General features: G+C 41.2%; 1 protein-coding gene across 2 annotated transcripts in view; it reads right to left on the reverse strand.

Moving 5' to 3' along the window:
• Oprm1 (opioid receptor mu 1) overlaps positions 1–27,456 on the reverse strand; it is a 56,205-nt gene that overhangs the window by 9,608 nt on the left and 19,141 nt on the right. Inside the window, exons 2-4 of one of the 2 annotated variants that reach the window (XM_012951228.2) lie at positions 8,508–8,860; positions 6,841–7,361; positions 4,230–4,287 (exon numbers count right to left, since the gene is read on the reverse strand). In XM_012951228.2, the coding sequence (XP_012806682.1) occupies positions 4,243–4,287; positions 6,841–7,361; positions 8,508–8,860 (919 nt within the window). In that variant the 3' untranslated portion in view covers positions 4,230–4,242. Of the gene's footprint in view, positions 1–4,229; positions 4,288–6,840; positions 7,362–8,507; positions 8,861–27,456 lie in introns of those variants that run through there. The other variant, XM_004651114.2, reaches the window with a different exon arrangement.

The following is a 27,456-nucleotide window of genomic DNA, read 5'->3' on the forward strand; positions in this document are numbered from 1 at the left end:
GTCTAACTTAAAAACTATCTTGCCAATAAGACAAAACAAAACTGAATAAAAGCACTTCAGAATGCTGGGCAGAATGACATACTGGTTGAGAATGTGGGTTATAAAATCAAATTTAATTTGAATTGATTCTTAGCCATTGCTTTTAACCATGGCTGTGGGGAAGTCACTTCCTTAAAAGTTTGATTTCCTCAGCTATAGACTATTATCTATACCATATAATCAAGACAGACCATCCCAGTTAAAAACTGATCAGTAAGTGTTATTGTTAGTTGTTGTTAACAGTTACCTTCTTGTTGCTGACCTGACCATGAACAGCTAATGGGGGGGGGGGGTAGTTTATTTCTGGCTTACAGTTTTGAGGGGCAACTTTCATCATCGTTAGAACAGAGAGCTGAGCATCACACCTCCCCAGACCAGTAGGGACGAAGTACAGTGAGCTCACTAGCACTGGCAGGCTGACCTGGACCATTAAATGCCAACGCCCACCTCCTCCATTAAGGCTGCATTCCCCAGAACCCCCGGCTGCGGGCCAACGATGAGGCTGAATGACGCACACATGAGCCTATGGAGGACAACATCCTACATTCAAGCCACAATAGTCGTCTTAACACTGAGTGCCGGGGCTGGAGAGATGCCTTAGTGGTTGAGCGCTTGCTGTGAAGCCCAAGGACCCTGGTTTGAGGCTCGATTCCCCAGGACCCATGTAAGCCAGATGCACAAAGGGGCGCGTGCATCTGGAGTTTGTTTGCAGTGGCTGGAGGCCCTGGTGTGCCCATTCTCTCTTTCCCTCTCTCTTTCTGCCTCTTTCTCTCTATCTGTCTACCACTCTCAAATAAATAAATAAATAAATAAACTGAGTTCTGTGTGAGAATAAACACATTTAGAATTAAACAATATTTTAATTGTTAGCAATTATAAGCTCTTCTAATAGTTATGATACGTTATTTATTTCCAGCCTAAGTATATTCTATTTCCAGTCATACATAATCAGGCACCTTCCTAACATACACACACACACACACACACACACACACACACACACACACACACGGTAGACTCATTTTACATTTAAACCAAGGAATTGAAAGAAAAGCCATTTTGATTTCATTCACCAAGTATGCACTAATGTGGGTTCAGTCCTGTAATTTTGATAGCTATTATCATTTGGGGCTTTTATCATGGAACTGAAATGATTTTCCTCCCAAAATATCTCTTTACAGATGTCTCATAACACACACACACACGCACGCACGCACACACACACACACACACACACACGAATCCAGCTTTGAGAGAGATGTGGTTGATGAGGAGGTTGATTTTAAAAATCAGCCCCCAGTTTTTAGATTAGTTGGGGACGGAGGGTTTTACAGCTTATGCAAATGCAAGCATCTCCTGATTGTTTGACCTGGTGCTTTGAATCCCAGAGTCAAGAAAGTGCTTTCGGGCTGGAGAGATGGCTTAGTGGTTAAGTGCTTGCCTGTGAAGCCTAAGGACCCCGGTTCGAGGCTCGGTTCCCCAGGTCCCACGTTAGCCAGATGCACAAGGGGGCGCACGCGTCTGGAGTTCGTTTGCAGAGGCTGGAAGCCCTGGCGCGCCCATTCTCTCTCTCTCCCTCTATCTGTCTTTCTCTCTGTGTCTGTCGCTCTCAAATAAATAAATAATTTTTTTAAAAAAGTGCTTTCAAGATGGCAACAAGAGGATTTGTGAAAATAGACTTACTCTGTCAGCGAAAAGGAATCAGCAGGGTGTACAATGATGTCAACTTGATTGCAACTACATGTGACTGTCCCGCCCTGTAAAGTTCATTGAAAGATATACTAGAAAGTCAAGGTTTCCCCCCACCTCAAAGATTACCATATTTTATAAAGCTCAAGTTACAATTGATGAAAAAGTTGACAGCAATCACTTGACTTAAGTGATGACCCTTGTTAGGAGATGAGCACATTTGGTAGTATTTGTATTTTCAATTTAGATTTCCAGTAAAGTCTTTAAAATTCAAAACGCAGGTTCTTGAACCCACACAAAGAGCCACACTTTCTTAAAACTGTTCAGGAGCTCATAGGCAAGGGTAAGACTCTCTGGCTGGGGTCGTAACGACATTACTGAGAAAGGTTCGGCGTGGGGAAGCACAAGTGGTTGCGTTGGTGTTAGAACCCAGGGTTCTCCTCTGTAGTCCATCTCGTTCATGTGGTTGTTTCATCTTGTGTAATCGTTTCACCGCCATCCATAGTTGTTTCCTAAAGCTTATCCACCAGAGACCTTATAGGAAGCAGATTGCTAAAGCATATAAGAGCACTTTTTAATTTATATGCTGTGATAGTGAGATAATATAGTGTTATATTATAGGATTAACCACAGCGTTTAAATAATAACCATTGATTGAGTAGTTTCTCTTCCTGTGCAATGTTTAATGTTTTCAAATCCTCACCTAGCTGTCCAAATAGTGCGTTGTGGAATATGGTTAAGGTAGAAACGGAGCAGGGAAGGCAGCAAGGAATCCAGGCACGAACTGAACTCATGTTGGTCAGAGTAAGTGGTGAAAGCGGTCAGAAGCAAAGCAGAGCTCCACGCAGCAGCAGGATGGCGTGTGGGCGGAGAAATTCAATTGTACGGAGAGCAGATGGAAAATGAGTGCTTCTGTCTGGGTCGACTGATAATGACCAAGAAGCCCTAAGAACAGCAGGCTGAGCATCAGTCAGGCCCGGAAGCTGCGGCGGAGGCAGTGCCCGAGCTTTGGAATGAACACAAGAAGGACACGTTCCCGGGGCTCAGCTACGACGACGCCTCTTTAGGGCCCAGGTCTTACTGACAATATCTTGTTAAACATAAAGTCAGAGGACAAGCATATATGAAAACGAGGTTTTGAAAAGTATAAGTTAGGGTAAAACACCCCAAGGCTGTGGAAGAGGCAAATGAAGGCTAGCTGTGAGTATCTGCTGTTCCTGAAGGCTGGGCCCAAAATAACGTCACAGTGCCATCTGGCCACTGGAGGCATCAACTGGTTTTCACAAGGGAAAGGTCCTTCCTACAACCCAAACATCTGAAGTGACAAGCGCCCTCACACCATCCAGCTATCCACGGGCAGTTCTAACGTGTCAGACACAGTGCTGGGTAGATCCAAGGAGGAGTAAGACACAGATGCTCTTGCCTCAGAAATGACAGCTTGCTTTTACCAGCATGTGTGGGAGTGTCCGCAATTCTCTCCTCAACTACCATACCTCCATCCTCGTTTAAAAATCTTTATTTATTTGGGCTGGAGAGATGGCTTAGCGGTTAAGCGCTTGCCTGTGAAGCCTAAGGACCCCGGTTCGAGGCTCGGTTCCCCAGGTCCCACGTTAGCCAGATGCACAAGGGGGCGCACGCGTCTGGAGTTCGTTTGCAGTGGCTGGAAGCCCTGGCGCGCCCATTCTCTCTCTCTCCCTCTATCTGTCTTTCTCCCTGAGTCTGTCGCTCTCAAATAAATAAAAAATGAACAAAAAAATATTTAAAAAAAATTAAAAAAAATCTTTATTTAGTTGAAAGAGACAGCGGGGGTGGGGGAGGCTGAGGAGAGGTAGAGAGAGAGGGAGAATGGGCACGCCAGGGTGCCCAGCCACTGCAAACAAACTCCAGACACATGTGCCACCTTGTGCATCTGGCTTATGTGGGTACTAGCGAATCAAACCTGGATTCTTAGGCTTCACAGGCAAGTGCCTTGGCCACTAAGCCATCCCCTCTCCATCCTATTGCCGTGTGATTGCAGCACCTGTCAGCAAGAGGCGGTGTCTCTCCTCCTACCTTTCCAAATCTAGAAGAACGTGTTGTGAAAGTAACTTTCACCTCTTCTGAAACCAAGCGTGAAGAGGCCTTTTCTCTTGTTTCTCCCCCCAAATCTGTGGCCACCATGCAGACAAGCTTGGGCTAACCTGTTGAAGGATGAGGGTATGGATCTGGTCATTCATTACGTTGGTGGTTAGCCTCAGAATGAAACCAGGTGAGAATGGAAAGGCAGGCAGATGAGCCTGGCCTGTATAACTGCTGCATCCAGTTATTGTGTAAATAAAAGTTTGCTTTGGGCTTCCAGATTTTGGAGCAATTTGTTCTACAGTAAAACCTGAAGGATATGCCCATAGCTAAGTAAGCATGACGCGGGGTTTACGCCGGGCACAGAACTTTCTCAAATGGCTCATCAAATTACCTTGTTAACTGCCACTTCGCCACTTCCCTCTGCGCTGTGGGAGCATGGCCTCAGAATAGTTGTCAGAACACAGACACCCTGGGAAGGTTTGACATTGGATCTCTGATCTGCAGAATATCAAGTTGACTAATGTGCTTGAAATGGGACACACAGGGCATATTTCTTGGAGAAAATACAAGTAGACAGAACATAAAGAGAAACATGACAAGCTTCTAACGGGCAGTAGAAAAGCTAACGCAAATCCAGCTACAGCTTTTGTCTCCTAGCATGATGGCTCATGATGTCAAACAAACATAAACCCCACGGTAATGAAGCAGCTGCTTATCAAGTCCCTCCTATGTACAGCTAATCAAATGACTCCTTGCTGTTGATTTCTCCTTCAGGTCCAATTGAAATATATTACAGACATGACCATTGAAGAATCATATTTTGTCCCAGCCATCTGTGTGGAACTGCCTTCATCCAAATGGGTAAACATCGGCACAGATATGTGAAGTTAACATGATCTCTGAATCGTGTTAATTTTCAAGAATGTCAGGGCATCTTTTTCTCCTTTGTGGACAGCCTCTCTTCTCTAGCTCTTGCAGCTGGGCATTTGGGAAGTGGCCAATTCCTGCTAAATGTGTTTCTCTGTTATCTGACACGGACGCTGCCCCACCGAGGCAGCCATGAAGATAAGCTCTAATTGGATGTATTTTTAAAAGCAAACCTTTTAGTTACTTAGAACAGAACTTCTCCAATTAGCTTCCTTTCTCTTCTCTCCGGCTGTGTGAGAGCCACATGGACAAGCAAATGCTGGGCTTGGAAAGGAGTCAAAGGAGGTGTTGGAGAAACTAGGCAGTTGTGTTAACTCCGGAGATGCGCTCCACCAAGCTGACTGGGAGCAGTGTGTCTATGGTGCGGGGGGCAGAGGGGAGTGGAGGCCAGTGAGGGAGGCCAGGAGAGCCAGATGTGATGAGAGACCCAGTGGGAGCCCAGGGTAAGCTATGAAGTGGGCACACCCTAATGGGCTGGGTAGAGAAGGCACAGCAAGGTACCCAGGGAGAGAAAACCCATGAATCTGATAATCATACTTTTGCCCCAATGGAAATGCCTGATTCCAAATGTCAAAGATTTTTGACCCCAGTGTGGGATTAACAGTTTCAAACTACAATCTTTCGTATTGAGTTGGAGAAAAATCAATTAAAATCTTTTTAAAGTCACTTGCAGGATTATTACAGTCACTAAATAGGAGAGGTGCTGACTAAAATGAACATTTATAGTCTCCATGTAAGGAAAAAAAATCAGAGTAACGAAGCAGAGTAGAGAGGTCTTTCTCTCTGGCTTTTATTTCTGAGGTGGAATCAGAGGTGAGCAGAGTATGTTAATAATTTCCTTTTAGCTGGAAGACAATCTGCCTTCATTACTGCATGCTCTTTAGGGAGTACCTATTCCAATATTTTGTTTGAGCAATATTTCATGTTTGGGAATGAGTATCAATGCTCTTTAAGACAGATTCATCTAGATAAGCCCTATAACCAGTTAGGAAAGGTAAGTCTGGACTCCACTGGGTGGTTATAGTGAGGACACAGGGAACAATGAGAAGTGAGTGTAAGGAAGACACAGCCAGAGGAAGCAGCTTCCACCTATGCTATCAAAGGCTTCTCTCTGGCTGCTCCTTGAACCCATCTTTTAGTCACTCTTTATGGAATCTCTGTCCTCCTAGTCCTGCCCCTTGAGACTAGAAAATTTATCTAATGTGTTCACTCGAGCATTTACTCCACAGGAAGTTTGAGTTTCTGTCTTCTAAAATTATACACATTGTGATATTTGGATGTAGGAGCCATCATTTGAGAATTTATTTAATATTAATAATTAAATAATATTTTAGATTGACTTTCTAGGTCAAATGTCAAATTTTGTAAATGGTGAGTTAGGAGGCAATATTAACTTGAACACAGGGTTTCCTTTCCTCCTTGCTTATTTCTTGTGTGGTTACAAGATTGTGTGTAAATTTTGAATCTTACAGGTAAGCCTCAATCACGTACTCTCCTCAATAGAGGAATATATATTCAAAATATAATTATTCTTTCCTGTGCCGTTCTCAGATGGTAGACTGATTGTTTCAAATTAATTTTCTTTTAATAATTTGGTAATAAATTGATACTTATGCTAGCATTTTGATACCAGTATCTACAGACCAATGTCTTAACCAACGTTAGGGATGGCTATTTCTTCCAACTCTGTTGTCATTTTCTGATTTTTCTGGAATGTCTCATCTATGGCCATGGTGGACAGGGTTCTTTAACCATAGCCTTAGAACAAGACTGGTTTTTAAGAAATAGCAAGAGTACTGAGTTGATAACATTAAAGTATAGAAAGTTTCTGTGAAAAGGAGAATTAGACAACAGGGTAAGTTCCATATATTTTAGCAGCTTTGTGTAATTCTAGTTGAATTTTTATACCTAAATGAGATGTCCAAATACATAGAGACCATTTATGTCACAAATCTACTTTCTGACACCATGATCTGAATTTGACTCTTACCTCCTATCAGTTCTCAGTCAGAGAGAGCCTCAGCCCCTTCTTGTAGCTGATTTAAAGGGTTAATAGCTTTGTAACAATACTGTATTTTTATATCACTCCCCACTAGGCATTAATTCTAGAAACTGTATGCCTACCTGATGGTTCGTCCTGTCCACTGTATTGGCTGTGGAGGGGTGGTCCCTAGTGTTCTGACGGATTCGAGCGGAGTTTTGTTGTTCAATCGTGGAGGCAGTCGGGATGCAGAATTCTCTGAAGCATCGTTTGAAATTTTCATCCAGAAATGCATAAAGGACGGGGTTCAGGCAGCTGTTTGTATACCCCAGGGCAATGCAGAAGTGCCAAGAAACGGTCTGGAAAGTGGTTTCTGGAATTGTGATCAAGGCTTTGACGATGACGTAGATGTGGATGGGCGTCCAGCAGACGATGAACACAGCCACCACCACCAGCACCATCCTGGTGATCCTGCGCAGGTTCCTGTCCTTTTCCTTGGAGCCTGAGAGCATGCGGACGCTCTTGAGGCGTAAGATCATGAGGCCGTAGCAGACCGTGATGATGAGCACGGGCATGATGAAGGCAAAGATGAAGACGCAGATCTTCAGCAGGTTCTCCCAGTACCAGGTCGGGTGGGAAAACGTTAGAGTGCAGTCGATGGAACCTAGAAGAAAAGGATGTCCAGGAACTTCAGCAGCAACACTTAGCTTTCTCATCATGTATCAATATTGCCATTTTCCTTACTCTTGCCCTTGGCCAAAACTAAGTGAAGGCTATTTCTATACAAGCCAGTAAGGAAATTATGGAAGCAACTTAACATCTCCTGATTTTTTTCAGGGAAAGTTACTTTGATCTTTTTTTTTTATTATTATTATTCCCCCATATTTTCCCATTCTGCTGTCCACTTGGATCATATTAAGCTTTGATTCAATGAGCGGTTATGGGTCTCTCACCACAAATCAGTCACTTTGAGGGATTTATGCTGTTATAAAAAAAAATAGAGTCATTGTCTAAGTTTCCTAGGAGTTCCTGGCTAATGGATGCTTTCTCCTCACTTCTGCCTATTAGTTCATTAATCTGCTTTCTACGTCCCAAGAGATAAATTTATCAGGAAGGCAGTGACTGGAAGGTTTTAAAGAAGCCTCAATGAGGTGCTCATTGGATTTAAACTCTAAATTCTCTTGCAGAGTTATGTACAGATTTATTCATCATTTTGATGAAGTAACTACCGAGGAACCATAAGCAAGCGGATTTTTTTGTTTGTTTTTTTGAGGTAGGGTCTCACTCTAGCCCAGGTTGGCCTGGAATTCACTGTATTCTTAGGGTGGCCTCGAACTCACAGTAATCCTCCTACCTCTGCCTCCCGAGTGCTGGGATTAAAGGTGTGCACCACCACGCCCGGCAACAAATAGATTTTATTCTCATTAAAATAATCAGCCGGGCTTGGGGAGATGACTCAATGGTTAGAGGTACTTGCTTGCAAAGCCTGCTGGACTGGGGTTTCATTCCCTTATACCCATGGAAGGACAAATGCACAAAGCAGTGCATTCATCTGGGGTTCGTTTGCAAGAGGTCCTGGGTTCCCTTCCTCTCTCTGATTGCAAATAAATAAATATTTTAAAAATATTGGTATTAAAGTTCAAAGGAAATCTTATTTCACAATACTTAAAGGCATTTTGTTAGAAAGAATTACTAAAAACATAAATTTCACTATGGTATTGGACCACTGCATAAGCTCTACTTGGCTCATGACATCACCAGCACTTCATATTATAAGTTCTTCAACCTTTAGGCTTGAACTGTCTCTTACCATGCCTGTATTTTGTGGTCGCCATGAACATCACAGGCAGACCAATGGCAGAAGAGAGGATCCAGTTGCAGATGTTGACGATTTTGGCGTTTCGGGGAGTACGGAAATCCAGAGCCTTGACGGGGTGGCAGACAGCAATGTAGCGGTCCACACTCATGGTGCAGAGTGTGAATATGCTGGTGAACATGTTGTAGTAATCTATGGAGATCACGATCTTGCAGAGAATTGTGCCAAAGGGCCATGTGCCCATCAGGTAGTTGACACTCTGGAAGGGCAGCGTGCTGGTTGCTAAGGCATCTGCCAGAGCAAGGTTGAAGATGTAGATATTGGTGGCTGTCTTCATCTTGGTGTATCTAGGAGATGAAAGAAGAACACTGACAGCATAGAGACGACAACATGAAACGCAGTGGACATTCTCAGAAGAAAACGGCACTAGCTGATGTCAAACATTTGAGATTAGACATAGAATTCTTCCAAGGAAAGAGCTTAGCTATTTACAACCAAGTGACTACAGGTTACGTCCATAATTTCTCTGCTTATCAGATTTCTTATTTATACAACATGATGACTTACTGAATATTTTTTTTTCTAAAATATTTATTTATTTGACAGAGAGAAAGAGGCAGATATAGAGAATGGGCATACCAGGGCCTGTAGCCACTGCAAATGGACTCCAGATACATGCAACACCTGTCCCCATGCATCTGGCTTTACATGAGTACTGGCGAATCAAACTTGGGTCTTTTGGCTATGCTGGCAAGAACCTTAACTATTAAGCCATCTCTCCATTTCTCTTTGAATTTCTTGTAGGCTTGAAACTTACTACATAACAAGGCCTATAGTCACCTTATTTATGATGCTCCCTCCTACCTCTGCTTTCCAAGTGCTAGATTTAGAAGTGTGCACAACCATTCAAAGCTTGTCTGTCTTTCATGAAACGGTACTCTGATTGGTTGGTGCAATTGCTACAGAAAACTCCCAGTCAAGTGATACAGACAGAGACTAGCTATAATTCTAAACATTTTTTTATTACTAACTATAATTCTTAATTCTAACTATAACTCTAAATATTGTAAAAAATAAAGAGGACATCTTAGACGTATATCGATGTAAATTTAAAGAACACTAATAGTGTTAGAATGTTTACTTCTCTACATGTACATATATACACACACAAAAAACCACAATGCAGGCATATACAAAAGCACAGGCCAGGGCTGGAGAGATGGCTTAGTGGTTAAGCGCTTGCCTGTGAAGCCTAAGGACCCCGGTTCGAGGCTCGGTTCCCCAGGTCCCACGTTAGCCAGATGCACAAGGGGGCACACGCGTCTGGAGTTCGTTTGCAGTGGCTGGAGGCCCTGGCGCGCCCATTTTCTCTCTCTCCCTCTGTCTTTCTCTCTATGTCTGTCGCTCTCAAATAAATAAATAAAAAATGAACAAAAAAATTAAAAATAAAAGCACAGGCTATTATAGGTCATAGAAATGATCACTGATGTCTAATAGGCAATAAGTATTATGGTTTTAATGAGAAATATCCCCTATAGACTCATGTATTTGTAACCATCGTTCTCCAGCTGATGGTGCTATTTGGGAAAGTTGTGAACCTTTAGATGTTTAACAGAGGAAGTGAGTCGGGGTGCTTGAAGTTTCACAGGCACTTCTTGCCTGCTGTTATGATCAGCCCAGCTTTATACTCTTCCCTTCAAGCCTTCTCTGCCAGGATGGACTGGATTCCTCTGGCCCTGGAAGCCAGAGTAAACCCTTTCCTTCTTTACATTGCTTTCTGATCAGGAATTTAGTCCCAGCAAATGGGAAAGGAATTAAGGTAACTGGTAAAGGAAAAAGGACAAGTGAGATGGGAAGTGCCCCAGAAGTGAAGGTTATCTAAAATCTTAAGTTGCAAATGAGAATAGGAATTGGCAGGCGGCAGAAGCAAGTCACTGCAGAGAGAGCAGCGACCACCCCAGCAGAGGGGTGGATGAGCTCTGCTATCAGCGACGAGCAGATGTCAAGTGATTGGGGCCACAGTGCGTGTTCAGGGGTGCCTCCAAGCTTCAGCTGAGCCGCTATGGCTTGTGTGTTTTCCTGTGGGTTCATGTCTTTGAAGTTTGGTCTCTGATGGGGGTGATTAAATGATGGTGGGCTTTTAAGAGAGAAGGGGTAAATAGGAGGCCATTGGGCCTCTGGGATTTTGCTCTCAAAATTAATTACAATAGCTAGCTATTGTGAGACCCCAGTCAGTTCTTGAGGGAGGACTGTCATGAAGGAGAAAGACTGGCCTCTTTCTGGAGTCTCTCTGGGCTTCCTCTGCCCCCTAGTCTTCTCCCGGAGTGAATGCTGTCATAGTGGTACTTGTTACGATATGATGCAGAGAGGGCTGTCGCCAAAGCTGGTGTCTCTGCTGCTTGGTATGTGAGCCTCCAAAATTTGGAACTGTCTAAATCTCTTTTCTTAGGAATGGTGGCACACACCTTTAATCCTAGCACTTTGGAGGCAGAGGTCAGAGGATTGCTATGAGTTCAAATTCAGCCTGGGACTACAGAGTGAATTCCAGGTCAGCCTAGGGTAGAGTGAGATCCTAGCTCAAATAAAAAAGCACCTCAAAGCCTCTTTCCTTTACATATCAACCAGCCTTAACAAAATGTTCTGCTTTAGTCATCAAAAATGGATTAATACAAAAACCAATGAGATTTGTTTTCAAGGATAATTTTGGAGAGAGTATGCTACTTTTCACAAGGAGTCAAAACTTTAGAGGATGTATAATAAGCACATAGTTGCTGAAAAATAATCTGCAAATAGGTTTTCAAATTTGCCTGTCTGAGGATTTGAAAAAGCATAAGAGAATTCAATTCTTGGAGCTAGGTTTTCTTTGGACTTTTTTGTTTGTTTGTTTACATGAGATAGTGAGCTCTATGCAATGTTCAGCTTTTCAGTCAGAAATAAATGTGAGCCAAACTCATTCAGCACCACATGACTGATGGTTGGGGGAAATTGTATTATAGACCCATTGGTGTAGGGTCTTAATTCAATGTTTCAGCAATGTGAACCTTGATTTTAGTGAACCCCAAGAATCTGAAAATATAAAGGCAGATGTTACAGCCATCCTCAGGACCAGTCTTGGTTAATCTCCAGCATTCTGATACTTGATTCAGTTTTCAATGTTTCTGGAAGGAGCATAGCTCCCTGTTTTTAATTCGAAGTTTCCTTCAGCTGTTTCAGAAGTGTTATTTCTGGGGCTTGGGAGAGGGCTCCGTTGGTAAAAGAACTTGCCATATAAGAGCGAGGACTTGAGGCTGGATCTCAAGCATCTGTGGGTGTGGTGATGTGTGCTTTTCATCCTGGCGCTCTGGAGGTAATGATATAGCAAGATTCTTGGGTCAAGTTGGTTCAAATCAGGGAGTTTAGTGGAAGACTTGGTCTCAATAAATGAAGTGAGGCATGAGAGAGAGGACACTTGATGTCAACTTCTAGCATCCACACGCATGAGCACCTACACACACACACACACACACACACATACACACACACCTTTCTTAAGGGTTTTAGTGGAGCAAGATCTAGACAGGCTATTTAATTTGAATAAATTAAGTGATTTTCTTAAAACTATGCACTGATTTTACATATGACTAAAGCAAAAATGGTAATTCAAACATGATCCCCTCGTAAGCCAACAAATAAAAACCAAATTAAAGCAACAATGTTAAGCTTTAAAAATAACTGACCTTTGATGTCTAAAATGTTTAAACATGTTTTTTTTCATTTTTATTTATTTATTTGAGAGAAAGAGGCAGAGATAGACAGATAGAGAGAGAGAGAGAGAGAGAGAGAGAGAGAGAGAGAGAAAGAGAATGTGTGTGCCAGGGCCTCCAGCTCCTGCAAACGAACTCCAGACCTGTGCGCTCCCTGTGCATCTGGTTAATGTGGGTCCTGGGGAATCGAGCTTTGAACTGGAGTCCTTAGGCTTCACAGGCAAGTGTTTAACTGCTAAGCCATCTTGCTAGCCCTGAACATTTTTGACGTTGCTTATAAGCAGAAAGTTCTTCCTCAAAGCAGAAACTGACTTTTGCTAGAGAAGCTGTTGACGACTGCTTACCTGTGGTCTATAGGCATGCCTGAGGACACTGGTCACACCCTAGTGTAGTGTGAGAAGAACTAATAAGATGTCTGTGTTAAACCATCAGGATCTTTAAGGTCAATTTTCTGACTCATGGTAGTTCCAACCTTTTCTTCAGGCTTATCTGAGCATAGAATACTTACAATGACTGCTTATTTCAATTAAAAACAATAATTTCCTACCCCAAAAGGAAGTGCTTGTGAAACAAAGCTTATGCTAATTAGTTTATTTGGTCCATTCCACATTTCATATATATTTTACATTATCCTATTGAGCATGATAAAATTAATGTCTTATAATATCTTCTGATTTAAGCTGGGCGTGGTGGCACACACTTTTAATCCCAGCACATGGAGACAGAGGTAGGAGGATTGCAGGGATTGCAGTGAGTTCGAGGCCACCCTGAGAAGACTACATAGTGAATTCTAGGTCAGCCTGGGCTAGAGTGAGACCCTACCTCAAAAACAAAACAAAACAAAAAAATCTTCTGATTAAACCATAATGGTTAATTTTTTTTACAAGTTATATCTATGGATCCTTCTAAAGAAAAGCATTCTAGCCGGGCATGGTGGTGCACACCTTTAATCCCAGCACTCGGGAGGCAGAGGTAGAAGGATTGCCATGAGTTCAAGGCCACCCTGAGACTACATAGCGAATTCCAGGTCAGCCTGGGCTAGAGTGAGACCCTACCTCAAAAAATCATTAAAAAAGAAAGAAAGAAAGCATTCTGTCCCAATTACTCATGCTTTCAGTCATATCAACCAAGCTCAGCAACTTTCTAATTGTGTGAAAGAGACAAATCTTTTGTTATGGAGAAGTGGTTTGGTTGAGAAAGGGATCCTGTTACTCAGCAAACACAGGCTCTTCGCTGTAATCTGTTCTCATGTGACCCAGGAAAGTTAAATGAATAATAACTGGAACACATTACAAGGTACAGGAAGGAGCACCTGAACCCGAGTTTGAGAGCAGACCAGAAGACAAGCTGAAGGAAGGGTCATCTTTGCTGTTCTGTCGACTTGGATGGGACTTAGTAGAACTTGTGTATACTTAAATACAATCCTTTCTCTCTCCTTTAGACCTGTGTTTTTGTTTAATGGGACTTTAACTTATGAACATATTACAAATTGGCTGTGTTTCCATCAGGTTACCCTTTTGTTCCCTCTAGCCAACCCCCATTTTCTCGAGGGTCCCCTTCAGTGGGGTATCCAGAGACTCTGCAGGGCGATGAATGTGCCAGTTAGTACTTTTCACCGGGCCATAAATGTGGAAGAACTCAGAGTGGCTGGATGGGGCAGGTGGTGCGTCCCTGCGGAGCCTCGCCTGGACTCCCACAGCTCTCCTGCATCTACCGAAACCAGAGTGAGCCTTTTTCCTAAACAGTGACCTCAGGTAATTTTCTTTTTTAAATGTAAGATACTTATATAATTATTTGCAAGCAGAGAGAGACAGAGAGAGAGAAAAGAGATGAGAGAGAAAGAGGATATGTGAGAGAGAAAGGGCATTTCAAGGCCTCCAGCCACTGCCAAAAATCTCCAGATGCAAGTGCCCTTGTATATCTGGTTTTATGTGTGTACTGGGGAATTGAACCCGGGTCATTAGGCTTTGCAAGCAAGCACCTCTTAGCCCCTCAGCCATTTCTCCAGCCTCTAAGCTATTTTTCTATTTATTTATGCCATTTAAATTTTCATAGTAAATACTTCTTTAATACTTGTTAGATAATTGATGACACGGCTTTTTATGTTCTGTTCACTCAAATGCATAACCGGACAATTGTCATTTAGTAGTGTGTGTTGTGTTCATGTTAGGACCCTCAGTGCTTGGCCTGCTGAAGTGACGTCATGGAGTGTCCAGGTGCTGTGCTGGGAAGATGCAGTGAAGCCTCTTCAGTTGGCGGCTCTCCAGTCTCCTGTGCAGAGCATTTTTCTTCTGCTTGTGAATGCCCCTCCTGTGTGGGCGCCTGTAACATCCCTACCTGTCCTCAGACCTGCTCCTTATGCCGTCTCTCAAGGTCGCTCTGTTTCCTAATGCTCCAGGGCTTCTGATCCACTGGTGCTAAAGGAAGCCACACAGAATACATTTCCTGAGCCCAGCCATGATTAAACCATGATGGGTTTTGTAAACTTTTGTCATATTTTATTTTTGAGTGAATTGTTTCAGCTGTGGATTGATCTAGCTCAGATCAGAAATCAAACTCACAAAGGGAGCTGGAGAAGATGAAGGTGCTTTGTGATGCTGTTTTCTGGTTTCATATTAAACCATGTCCCTCCTGTTACTCAAATCTCACTGCCTTCTTTGAGGAGTTCATGATGAAGCCATTGAGATGTGCAGAACACCTTTTCTCCTTGGGCCTTTTCATGTCTTTACCAAACTGGAAAAGGAGTGACTGAACTCAGTAAGGAGCCAATGAGCACTCTTCCTATGATCAGCATTGGAGTGGAAAGTTAATCTTCTTGCATTTATAATGACCTTTATACTCACATATGTAAAACTATTTACTTATTTGTGTGTGTATGTGTGTGTTTGGGGTGGGTGGGTGTGCCACAATCTTGTTGCTGCACATGAATGCCTACCTGATTTACATGGATGCCTGGGGAATTGAATTGGGCTCATGGGCATTGCAAGCAAGTGCCTTTAACCTTTAACTTGAGCCATCTCCCAGCTCTAACCCACAAATGGAGAGAAAAAATACTTAGAGTATCATCTTTTCAGTCTCTTGGTAAATTGGGTAAATCAAATGAATTAAGGATGCCTGTCCTACATTTCAAGTTATTATGTAAGTGAATAAAATGGTCCATTTCTCCATTATTTTTCAGGCATATGTGTGTGTGGGGGGGGGGGCAAGTGAATAGGAGGGGAAGTGAGAGGGAGATAAAAGAAGAGAGAGAAAAAGAGAGAGATTCTAAAATAATAAACCAATGGTAAACTAGAGCTCTTACTCTTATCATCCACGAGCGTAGAAAGAGACCGTCTATCCTGTCATCTTTTGTGAATTCAGACAGAGATGACTTATGCTCTTATCATCCGTGAATATAGAAAGAGACCATCTGTACTCTGCACGTGTGTGAATATAGACAGTCTATAGTCTCATCACTTATGAGTGCGGAAAGAGACCAACTTTCAGTTCGCTATTTCCTGCTCCTCACTTGCTTTGCTATAAAATGTTGTAAAACATTCCACTTATCTGTATTTGGAATTCATGCCATGTGGTCTCTGACCATATCTCCAATGAGCTAAAACCAGCAAATGGAAAGAGTAGTGACCTCAGACATGGGTGTTTTCCTACGTGCTCCAAGTGTCTTACATGTCCATGTGATCCAGAATAGAAGATGGAGACTTATAGCAGATTAACCAAAGTTATCAATTTACAGAGCTCAACTCTATTCTCTGTGTGCCATCAGAGTGGGGGCCACTAGAGCCTGAAGTTGCCCTCTTGCTGGCGTGTTCTCGAGCTGTTGGCTCTCTCCTTATCTTTTCTACTTTCCTCCTGTGACCAGTCATAAGAATGAATCTTCCAGATAAAGCCAGGAAAACTTTGTTTTCTCAGAGCAATGATGAGCTTTATATATAGAAAATGTAAAATGAGTAATAACTGCTTTTGTATTTGTTGCTATGAAAAGTCAGTAAAATTTGTATCCCTTCTGAATGGTATAGATATAATTTTAATTGTTTTAAGTCTTGGTCATCTTATTTCATTTTTTTTCCTTTGGTTTCTATTTCACCTTCTTTTCTATTATCTTAGTATATGTGCTTTTGCAAGGTTCTGTACATTTTTTTCCTGAAATTAGAAACGAGGGTAGAGGATGGGAAGATCGAAAGACTAGATGTCAATACAGACGAAAGGAAAGACTAGTATTTCTAAAAGACCTTGATTTATTCTTTTTGGATTATGCTTTTTGGAAGTATATATTTCCTGCTATATCTGATTTCTGAATTTTCTATTATCAGGACACAAATAACATTTGTCTCTGTTTACATAGAAAAGCAGATTTTGTTGTTTAGATTTTTGTATAATATGTTAAATAATTTATGTATTTTAGATAAATATTGCTATGCTATATTATCTGGTACATATAAGCAGTTTTCTTAGGGAAACTGTTTTCTGTGACTAAGTTTTACTTGAAACTATATAGAATATTTATATTTTTGAATCAGATGAGTTTGAAACCAGCATTAGAGTATTTATCTTAGATGCTATGGCTTTTAAGCTCATGAATAACTGCTTTGCTTTTATCCTAAGAACTTGGTATTTAGAGCTTAGAAATAGCTTTCAAAAAGTACTTCTAAGAGTAGGGAAAATATCTTATGTGTGCATATATATTTAACTTTATTATTTATTATTATTTGCAAGCACGGAGAAAGGGTTGATGGGCATGCCAGGGCTTCTTGCCACTGTAGATGATCTATAGATGAATGTACCCCTTTTTGCATCTAGCATTTCACGGGTACTGGAGATCTAAACCTGGATTGCCAGGCTTACAAACAAGTGCCTTAACCACTAAGCCATCTTTCCATGTATTACAATGCATGAATCGTTTTTGTATTACCAACAACTTCAAATAATGGTATATGTATAGGTTTTTAAAATTTAATTTTATTTGAGAGAAAGAGAGAGGGAGAGAGAATGGACATGCCAAAGCCTCTAGCCACTGCAAACGAACTCCAGACATGTGTGATCTTGGGCATCGAGCTTTCGTGGGTACTGGGGAATTGAACCTGGGTCCTTTGGCTTCATACACAAGCAGTTTAACTTATATACCTTTTCTCCAATCCTGTGTAGATATTTGTTAATACTGAGGGACAATAAAGAAGATGACTTTGTATGTGATAAAACAATGTATCATCAATAACACAATATTTGGAAAAAATAGCAATATCAGTATTAGAAATTACTTTATAGAAGCTTTGAATCTCAAGTATTTGTGCAACTTGAAACTTTTTAGGGCTAGGGAGATGGCTTAGCAGTTAAGGCATTTGCCTGCAAGGCCAATGGACCCAGGTTTGATTCCCCAGGACCCGCAGGACCCACATAAGCCAGATGCACAGGGTTTACTGGAGTTCATTTTCAATGGCTAGAGGCCCTGTTGTGCCCATTCTCCCTCAAATTAAATAAATATTTAAAAAAAACACTTTTTAGAGGGTATAAACTTTCAGTGAAAATATTTTCCTTTGAAACTCACTACAACAAAGATCAGTCCTCATATGTACTTTGGTGGTAGTCTGCCAACCGCATGGATGGTGACAATATACTTAGCCAGCACAAGTAAAATATCAACAGAGAGCTGGGGAGATGGCTAAAGAGTGAACTGAAATGTCATTGTCTTAGTGAGCAGTTCACTCTAGAGGTTTGAAAATAATTTTATATGTATCTTATCCAATTATTTTTCATTTCTACAAATTTCTTTTCATTTGTGACCATTTTAGTATAATTTTCTTATTGTTTTGTACAGGTTGAAATGCATACCATAAATATTTTTCTAAAATTTCCTGTGTTTATTCAACTTAATTTAAAAATATATTTTATTTATTTCTTTGAGACATGGGGGGGCAGACAGAGTAGAGAGAGAATGGACACACCAGGGCCTCTAGCCACTGCAAATGAACTTCAGACACATCTATCTTTTGTGGGTACTAGGGGATTGAACCTAGGTCCTTAGGCTTCACAGGCGAGCACCTTAATTGGTAAGCCATCTCTCCAGCTCAAATTTATTTATTTATTTTTACTATTAAGCATTAAAGTTTGTTTTTAACTTTAAGAAGTATTAAATTTTAACTTTCCATATGTGTGCATATTTTTCTTAGAGGCTTTGTTACTCTGAGGTTATTAAAATTACCTAATGTCCCTCTGGATAATTTAAAAATAATGGTTTGTTTAGGGCATAATTCTTAACTGTGTCTTATAAAAATGCTACAAGACTCTGTAAAAATATGTGCAACAATGCAGGACAATATAAAGAATAAAAAAAACCTTATATATTAGTACCTGGAGATAGCTTTTTGGCCAATGCCTTATAGATGAAGAGGAAGAGATTGGTCATAGACACTGGTATTGGTCCAAGGTATTTAATAGTTTTACTTTTTTATTTGCAAGCAAGGAGAGATAGAGAGAAGAGAGACAGAGAGAATGGGTGAAGCCAGGGCCTCCAGCCACTGCAGATGAACTCCAGATGCATGTGCCAGTTTGTGTATCTGGCTTTATGTGGGTACTGGGGAAATGAACCTAGGTCATTAGGTTTGCAGGCAAGTGCCTTAATTGCTGAGCCATCTCTCCAGACCTAAGGGATTTAGTTACAGGCAATTTATGATCTCCATTTTGTAGATGAGGAATCTAGGACATCATCCCTTTTCTCTAGATGCTAACTGCAGTAAATGACAGCTAAGGTTGCCTCTGGCACCTCTGACAGACAGGGAGTCAAGGTACGGTTGTCTCTCACAGTTTTCCTAGGCCTAGCTCAAAGTAGCAACCCCAAAATGTGAATTTTATTTGATTACTTAAAACAAGACTTAATGTCTATCAACAAAATACATGAACATAATTTCATTGTTGTCATTAAAAATGCTAGTCCATCCACTGCATATCATTCCAATTGCCTATAAGATCATTTCCAATACATATGGCAGATAATTTTGTTTATTTATGATAAATAACATACTTCTAGTGTATATTGAGGATGTTATCTCTGAATTTTCAGCTTGACTTCACAACTAATGTAGCTTTCCTTCACTCTGGACACACCATTCTTTCTTTCCATTCCCATCCCAATGAGACCTCATTCCATTCCTTGTCTTATAAAAGATCATTTTACCCTTTCTATACTATTTTCAATCTTCAATATAAAATATGGTGATTTTCTTTTAAAAAGGGCACATTCTCTTTAACACTCAGAAAGAAGCCTGTGCTATTAAAAGTCTCATCAGTTTCCTAAGTGTTGGAATATTTGGGATTGTTTATTCAAATATTATCTTTTTTTTTCTATCCCACCTTCATGTTGTTTAATAGATAGATATTAGTATTTTTTGTTTTTCATCATTCCTGGATCGCATTCATTTCTTCTTCTTTCATGGAAGCATTGGTTCTATTCATATGTCAGAAAAGATTAACTGATAAATCCTGCTATGTTTATTTTTAAATTCTGTTACTTCTCTCTAGCTGACTGGAGGTATGTGAATCAACTGAGCTAGTTGCTCCCACCCCAGTGTAGACATCCTCACGATGCAATGGCATTACTGCCACCTTTACGGCCTGAAGCTGGTCTGACCTGTTGTCAGTACAAGGTGTTTAAAGATTTCAGTGTGTCTGGAGTGGGAGAACAGATATACCATCACAACTTGTTTGTCAAATTTCCCTCCCTATTTCAGAGCATCTGGCCATGCCCAACGCCTGTAGCTATATTCTCACTATATTCTAGCTTAACTCTACCTCTAAGATGCATTTTCACCTCTTCAAGTCCTACTTGAAAAGACTTTAATTCTTGAGCTTTTCCAAGTGTACATGTGCTTGATCTATTATAATCAACAGGTTTCTAACTATGGTGGGCAATCTCTTATCTGGATATGAGATTGGGACATTTTACATTTTATGCCAATTGAGTGTTCCCTTCGCTAAAATCTTATGTGTTAGCAGATAAGGAAAGACCTTTAAGGTAGCACCCAGCCTAGGCATTTCAAAGTCCATCCTGCTCAAGTGCTATGAACCCACAGACCAATGAGCAACTGAAGCTCTCTTGATTTTTTGTTGTTGTTGTTGTTAATTTATTTTAAGCTGGCTTCTTTATTAAGTTAGGAAGAAAGCATTTTAGCTCAAGAGGAATAACTTTGGGTCTAATATTAGAATGCATACAACTGAGCACTGTGTCTGTGACCTTAGCCAAGTGGCTGAGTTTCAATTTTTACACCACGAGGCAGCGATCACATAAAATGAGCACTAAAAGAAACTGAATGATCATGGAGATAGAAGCTTCTTTCAAGCACAGTAGTCACAGCAAACATTTGCTGAGCGCTTGCTTTGTACTCGGCATTGTTCCAATGACCCTGCTCAGATTTTTCCCGATCTTCATAACACTTTTCTTGGTGGACAGATAAGTTATGATTCGTGGAGGTTTAATAGCTTGTGCAGGAATGGCAGTGGCCAGGCATCTCAGCAGATGGCTGAGTAGGAAGCACCGAGAATCTGTCTCCCCATCTCCATAACAATTGCACTGGCAGAATCTGTCTTATGTAAATATTTTAGAAATTTGGAGCCTATTGAATGCTTGCAACTTCCAGAGGAACATTTGGGCATGTAACTGTAGTTAATTTTTTTGGTCCGTTTCAGAATGTTGGCTGGTGAGCACACCCTCAGCTCCTGCCCTCAGTCTGGTAGTAAGCAGAAGTACGAGCTGCAGGAGCAATCTGAACACAGCTTCGCAGTGCCAGGCAGCCCGGGTAGTAACCCTGCCCTACACATATCACAGTATGCTTTCCGGAAGGGCAGACGTAGAGGCAGGTAGCCATTGCAGCATCCCCTGCCCTTCAATGCTGCAAGCTCCTTCCCTTACAGCTGAAGCTACTTCAAGAGGCTTGGAGGGTCTTGGGCTATTTCCTCTTCCTTGTTCCCATTTCCTTCTGCCTCCTCTGTGGGGTTTTGGGATTTACATGGGGTCATGAGGACCTCATTCTTAATGGGATAGTGGGGGCCTGTGTCTCAGGGAATTCCCACCCATGCTGTGGCTCTTACAATCTTTCTGTCTCTCTCTTCCACACGGTTGATCAAGAACAACCTATTATTCATTATTTTTTTAACACCCCCCCCCCACTACTTTTAGGAGACAAACATGAAAGCTTAGGAAATTCTACTGGGAAGGTATTTACAGGGAGAATGAGAAAGTGACTGGGCATGTCCCGTGAAAGATTAAGGCTCAGCAAAATCCAGGAAAGTCTTCATTTCTGGTTGATCCCTGGCAAAGAAGAAAACTCCACAAGAATGAAAACTAAAATAAAGCAAAAGAAATAATTGTAACCTCAGGGAAAGGGAAAATCTTGTTTGCAGAGTTACTATATATATATTCGAGATAGGGTTTCACTCTAGCTCAGGCTGACCTGGAATTCACTATGTAGTCTCAGGGTGGCCTCGAACTCACGGTGATCCTCCTACTTCTGACTCCTGACTCTTGAGTGATGGGATTAAAGGCATGTGCCACCACATTATCATATTTTGATAAGATTATTTTTCAACAAAAAAATCACACACTGTATAGAGAAGTCGGAAAGTATGTGCTATAAAGAAAAAGGAGGAAGAAAAAAAAAGAATGAGGGAGAAAGAAGAGAAACAGGAGGAGGAAAAAACACACCAGGAAATGGTCCCTAGAAGAAGCCAGATGCCAGACTTGCTAAAAAAAAAAGTTTAAAACAACCATCTTAAAAATATTACACAATCTGAAAGAAGATGTGGAAAAAGTTAAGAAAACAAAAACAAACAAAATCAAAACTTTGAGATGGAAAATTTCAAGAAAAGAAATTCTAGAGTTGAAATTATAACTGAAATGAAAGTAAAATCTTATGAGGAATTCAAGCAGATGTTTACGAAAACAGAAGACCCATGAGCTTGAGGTTGAGCCAGGGAATGCACTGAATGTGAAGAACAGGAAGAAAAAGAATGATGAAAAGTAAAGAGACCCTAAGAGGCCAATGGCCCACTATGAAAAGAACTAACATCCCCACTGTGGGAGTCCCAGAAAGAATATAGGAGAAGGAGATATTGTTTAAAGAAATGATCACTTGGAGCTCCTTAAGTGTGATAACAGACATGGATAGCAAGCTCCCAGAAGCCAGTGACTCCTGAGTAGGATGAAATCAGTGGGCCTTGAAACGAGGGACAGAGAATAAACGCATCACATACAAGGACTCTGTTTAGTAACTTTCACATCAGTAACACTGGAAGCCAGAAGGCAGTGGGTTGGCATCTTTAAAGTGCTAAAGGAAAATTATCATGCGTCTTTTATGTGACAAAACTCCTTCAAATGTGAAGGATAAATTAAGACATTCCCAGATAAAATCTGAGAGACTTCATTACTCCAAAAGATGTGTGCTTCAACTCTAATGGAGTCTTTCAGGCAGAAATGAAAGGCCAATAGAGAACAACTTGAGGCCACACGAAGAAATAAATCCTGCTAACACAAAATGCACAGGTAATTATCCAAGCTAGCATTTTTATAACAGAGGTTTGTAGCTAGACAATTTGTTTTCTACATGAGTTATAATATTGCAATGCAATTATTAGTCTAAAAGCTAAATGGCATTATTGCAACTTTCTTTTAGAACTCATTCCATACTTTGTTTTCTCCATAAGATTCAATGCATTAAAGAAAATAATATAACAGAAATCCTGAATAGATTGATAAATAGTCGGATATTAAGTCAGCAACCTATTTTTTAAAATTTTATTTTTCTATTATGAGAGAGAGAAAGAGAAAGAGAAAAAGGCAGGTAGACAGAGAGAATGGGCACACCATGGCCTCCAGCCATTGTGAATGAACTACAGATGCACATGACACCTTGTGCAGCTGATTTATGTGGGTCCTGGGGAATCAAACCTGGATCCTCAGGCTTTGCAAGCCAGTGCCTTCTCTGCTAAACCATCTCTCCAGCCCAAGTCATCAACCTAAAAACTTACAATAAGTAAAAGCCCTAGACTTGATGGCTTCATTTATGACTTACACTAACCATCTACCCAAGACCTGATAAAAATCTTGAAAGGTTACTGAGATATCCAAGAGGAGAGAACATTCCTAATTCATCCCCTGAGGGATAATTGATGGTGAAGCCCTACAAAAAGAAAGCTACAACCAATATAGTAATACCCCTTGTGAAAAATGGATGCAGAAATTCTAAGGATAATATTGCAAAACTGAATTTTGGGAAGGGTGGCACATCCTGATCAAATGCCTTTATCCTTGGATGGCATGCCAGGTTCAGTATGTGAAAACTGACACACATAAAGCGTCATATGAACAAAATGAAGGAAAACATGTTATAGTCACATTTGATACAGAACAACAACAACAAAAAATTGACAAAAGTGAATATACTCCTGATAAAATAATCAACACAAGCCAGGTGTGGTGGTGCACACCTTTAATCCCAGCAGTCGGGAAGCAGAGGTAGGAGGATTGCTGTGAGTTTGAGGCCACCCTGAGACTAAATAGTGAATTCCAGGTCAGCCTTGGCTAGAGTGAAACCCTATCTCAAAAAAACCAATAATAATAATAATAATAATAATAATCAATACAGTAAGAGTAGACAAAACATCTCAACCTATCAAAAACTGTATATAAAACATCCCAGCAAACATCATGCTCAGTACTTAAAATTTTACTCTTAAAAATAAAACACAGGGGGCTGGAGAGATGGCTTAGTGGGTAAATACTTGCCTGTGAAGCCTAACGACCCCTGCTCAAGGCTTGATTCCCCAGGACCCACGTTAGCCAGATGTACAAGGGGGCACATGCATCAGAAGTTTGTTTGCAGTGGCTGGAGGCCCTGGCATGCCCATTCTTTCTCTCTCTCTCTGTCCCTCTTTCTCTCTCTTGTGTCTGTTGCTTTCAAATAAATAAAAATAAGTAAATAAAAATAAAACACAGGGGCTGGAGAGATGGCTTAGTGGTTAAGTGCTTGCCTGTGAAGCCTAAGGACCCCAGTTCGAGGCTCGGTTCCCCAGGTCCCATGTTAGCCAGATGCACAAGGGGGCGCACGCGTCTGGAGTTCGTTTGCAGAGGCTGGAAGCCCTGGCGCGCCCATTCTCTCTCTCCCACTATCTGTCTTTCTCTCTGTGTCTGTCGCTCTCAAATTTAAAAAAAAAATTAAAAAAAAATAAAAATAAAACACAGAATTACGATATGACCCAGCCATTTTAGCTTTGGAAATACATGAAGGAATTGGAAGGAAGGTCTGTAAGACATATGCATATATACATGTTCATGGTGCCATTATCCTTGGCCACTACTACATGGAACTCAGTAGATGAGCAAAGGAACAAATGGCACACCAGCTTTTTACAGTAGGTGTTACTCAGCCTCTAAAAGGAAGGGAACTCTCACATAGGCTACAACACAGGTGAAGTCTGAAGAGTGTGATGCCAGTGGACTAAACCAGTTACTAAAAGGTGGATACTTAAAGTAACAGGATGTAGGGTGGTGATGGTCAGAGACTGGGGAAGGGAAACATGCAGAAGTAATGTTTGATGGTATAGAGTCTCAGCTTTTTTTTTTTTTCTTATTTATTTTTTTTTTTTTGGTTTTTCAAGGTAGGGTCTCACTCTAGCTCAGGCTGACCTGGAATTCACTATTTAGTCTCAGGATGGCCTTGAACTCTGAACTCCTGGTGATCCTCCTACCTCTGCCTCTGAGTGCTGGGATTTAAGGCGTGCACCACCACGCCTGGCTATTTTTCTTAAAATTTTAAAAATTATTTTATTTATTTGAAAGAGAGAGAGAAGGAGGCAGATAGAGAAAGAAAGAATGGGCACAACAGGGCCTCCAGTCACTGCAAATGAACTCTAGGTACATGTGCCACCTTATGCATCTGGCTTTAAGTGGGTCCTAGGGAATCCAACCTGGGTCTTTTGGCTTTGCAAGCAAGCACCTTAACCACTAAGCCTTAACCACTAAGCCATCTCTCTAGCCTAGAGTCTTAGTTTTGGAAGATCAGATGGTTTCCAGAGCTACATGGTGGCAATGCTTGCACCATGACATAAATGTACTTAAGATCACAAATGGTGCCCTTAAAATAATTGAGGTGGTGGGCTGTAGAGATGGCTTAGCGGTTGAGGTGCTTGCCTGCAAAACCTTAGGACCCAGGTTGAATTCCTCAGTACACACGTAAGCCCAGATGCACACAGTGGTGCATGCATCTGGAGTTTGTTTGCAGTGTGGTTAGAGGCCCTGGTGCACCCGTTTTGTCTCTCAATATTTGTTTCTTTCTTTCTCTTTCTCTCAAATAAATAAATAAAATAAAAACTATAACTGAAACCGGGCTGGGGAAATGGCTCAGCGGTTCAAGGCACTTGCCTACAAAGCACGCCGGCCAAGGTGTGGCTCCCCAGTACTCACGTAAGGCCCGGCACACAAAGCTGGGAATGCATCTGGAGTTTGTTTACAGAGGCAAGAGGCCCTGGAGTGCTCGTTCTCCTTCTCTTTCTCTCTCACACAAATAAATGAAAACTCTGAGAGAAATAACTGAAATGGCGAATCTTATACTGGGTATCTTTTACTCCAACAAAACATCAGAGCGGAAAGAAGAACCCTAGTGGAGGTGCGATTGAAATGCATGTCTGTCCTTGTCTGTGTTCTTGAGTATTGGCCCCGAACTGCTACAGTGTGCGCTCCCGAACATGAGCTCATTTCTCAACATACTGTGCCAACGGATGCTCGCCAAACCCTCCTCGTAGCCAAGGGAGCTATGATTATTGTGTTCTGCCCAGTTCTCGGCACCTCCAGTGACCACCAAGGAGAACCAAACACATATATGCAAGGACAAGGAGCTTTAATTCAGGCTTAAGCTCGGTCTCTTGACTTCACCAACGCAGTGGGTCCGTGCAAGAGCCCTGAGTAGCGGGAGGGCAGGGTTTTTATAGGGATTTGAACATAGAAGAAGGGGATGCGGACATGATTGGTTGCTTTAAACAGTCACTGCACTTGTACTCTTCTGATTGGCTTAGGATTTCGCGGGCAAAGTTGGTGGGCGGGAGCTAGGTAACTAAGCAACAAGCAACAATAACATTTGTATGTATTTCGATTGGCCGAAGTAGGAGGGATAAATCTCTTAATTGGCCGGGGCAGGGAGGTAGGAGGGACAAGTCTCAGGTGTCCTGGGCAGGGGCCAGAGCAGCTCCCCCTTTGTTCCTCTGTCTAAACTGAAACTTGTAACTTAGGTCTAACCAGCCCTACCGAAGCCTTTCATGGCGTCAGTGAGTTTCTGGGTCCTTCATTTGTCTATGCTGTGTAGAGAAGAGAACATGTTTCCAAGACAAACCTGTTTAAGTGTAGACTGAAATACCTGGGTAATGATTGTAATACAAGAAAAATATGTGGATTAATTAGGACTTACTTTATTTGTAGGGTTTGTGTGTGTGTGTGTGTGTGTGTGTGTGTGTGTGTGTGTGTGTGTGTTGGAATTTCACCATGAGCAGTGTTAAATAATAGCACAGCATGTTAGAGCTTTATACCAGGATATATCCAGGGGAGTTGAAATTAGAATTAAAAGGTTCTTATTCTTGCTGTTTCACAACAGATTTGATTAAGAACCAGGAATATTTAACTTTGAATTCCATTTGTCAACACAGTGGTTGAGCGTTCCTCACCCACCCCTCTCACTGAGCCACCTGCTGATACCTAAAGACTTTAGCATTTCATTAACACCTGCCAGAGTAGCTTTCCTAAATCCTCCAGGACCAACTAAAAAAAAAGAAAAAAAGAAAAAAAAAGTAAAGGTAATGCAATTTGGTTCCTGGGGATCTTGATTTATGTAAAATTATATATTTAGGATGACTGTTTTCCATCCAAAGATTACATAATTCTTTATAATTTAGCTATCATGCTGACCTGGGATTTTTCTAGGAAACAGAAAGTAGTTTATTGAGATTTTATTCTAAGTATTTTCAGGCAATGAGATTTTTTGCTTTTGGAAGGGATTTTCCTCCCCCTGTGGAGAATTCAATAGCATTTATTAGGAGAAAACATGATTCATGAATAAACCAGTAATTTGGCAAAGCAAGTAAGGTCCCATTAGTTTTTAAAGGCTGAAATTTTAGCCTTATGGAGCAGTAGGGTTATTCAATCAATATAGCGCTGCCTTCAAATTTGG

Source organism: Jaculus jaculus, chromosome 9 (assembly GCF_020740685.1).
Source record: "Jaculus jaculus isolate mJacJac1 chromosome 9, mJacJac1.mat.Y.cur, whole genome shotgun sequence".
NCBI classification, from domain to species: domain Eukaryota; kingdom Metazoa; phylum Chordata; class Mammalia; order Rodentia; family Dipodidae; genus Jaculus; species Jaculus jaculus.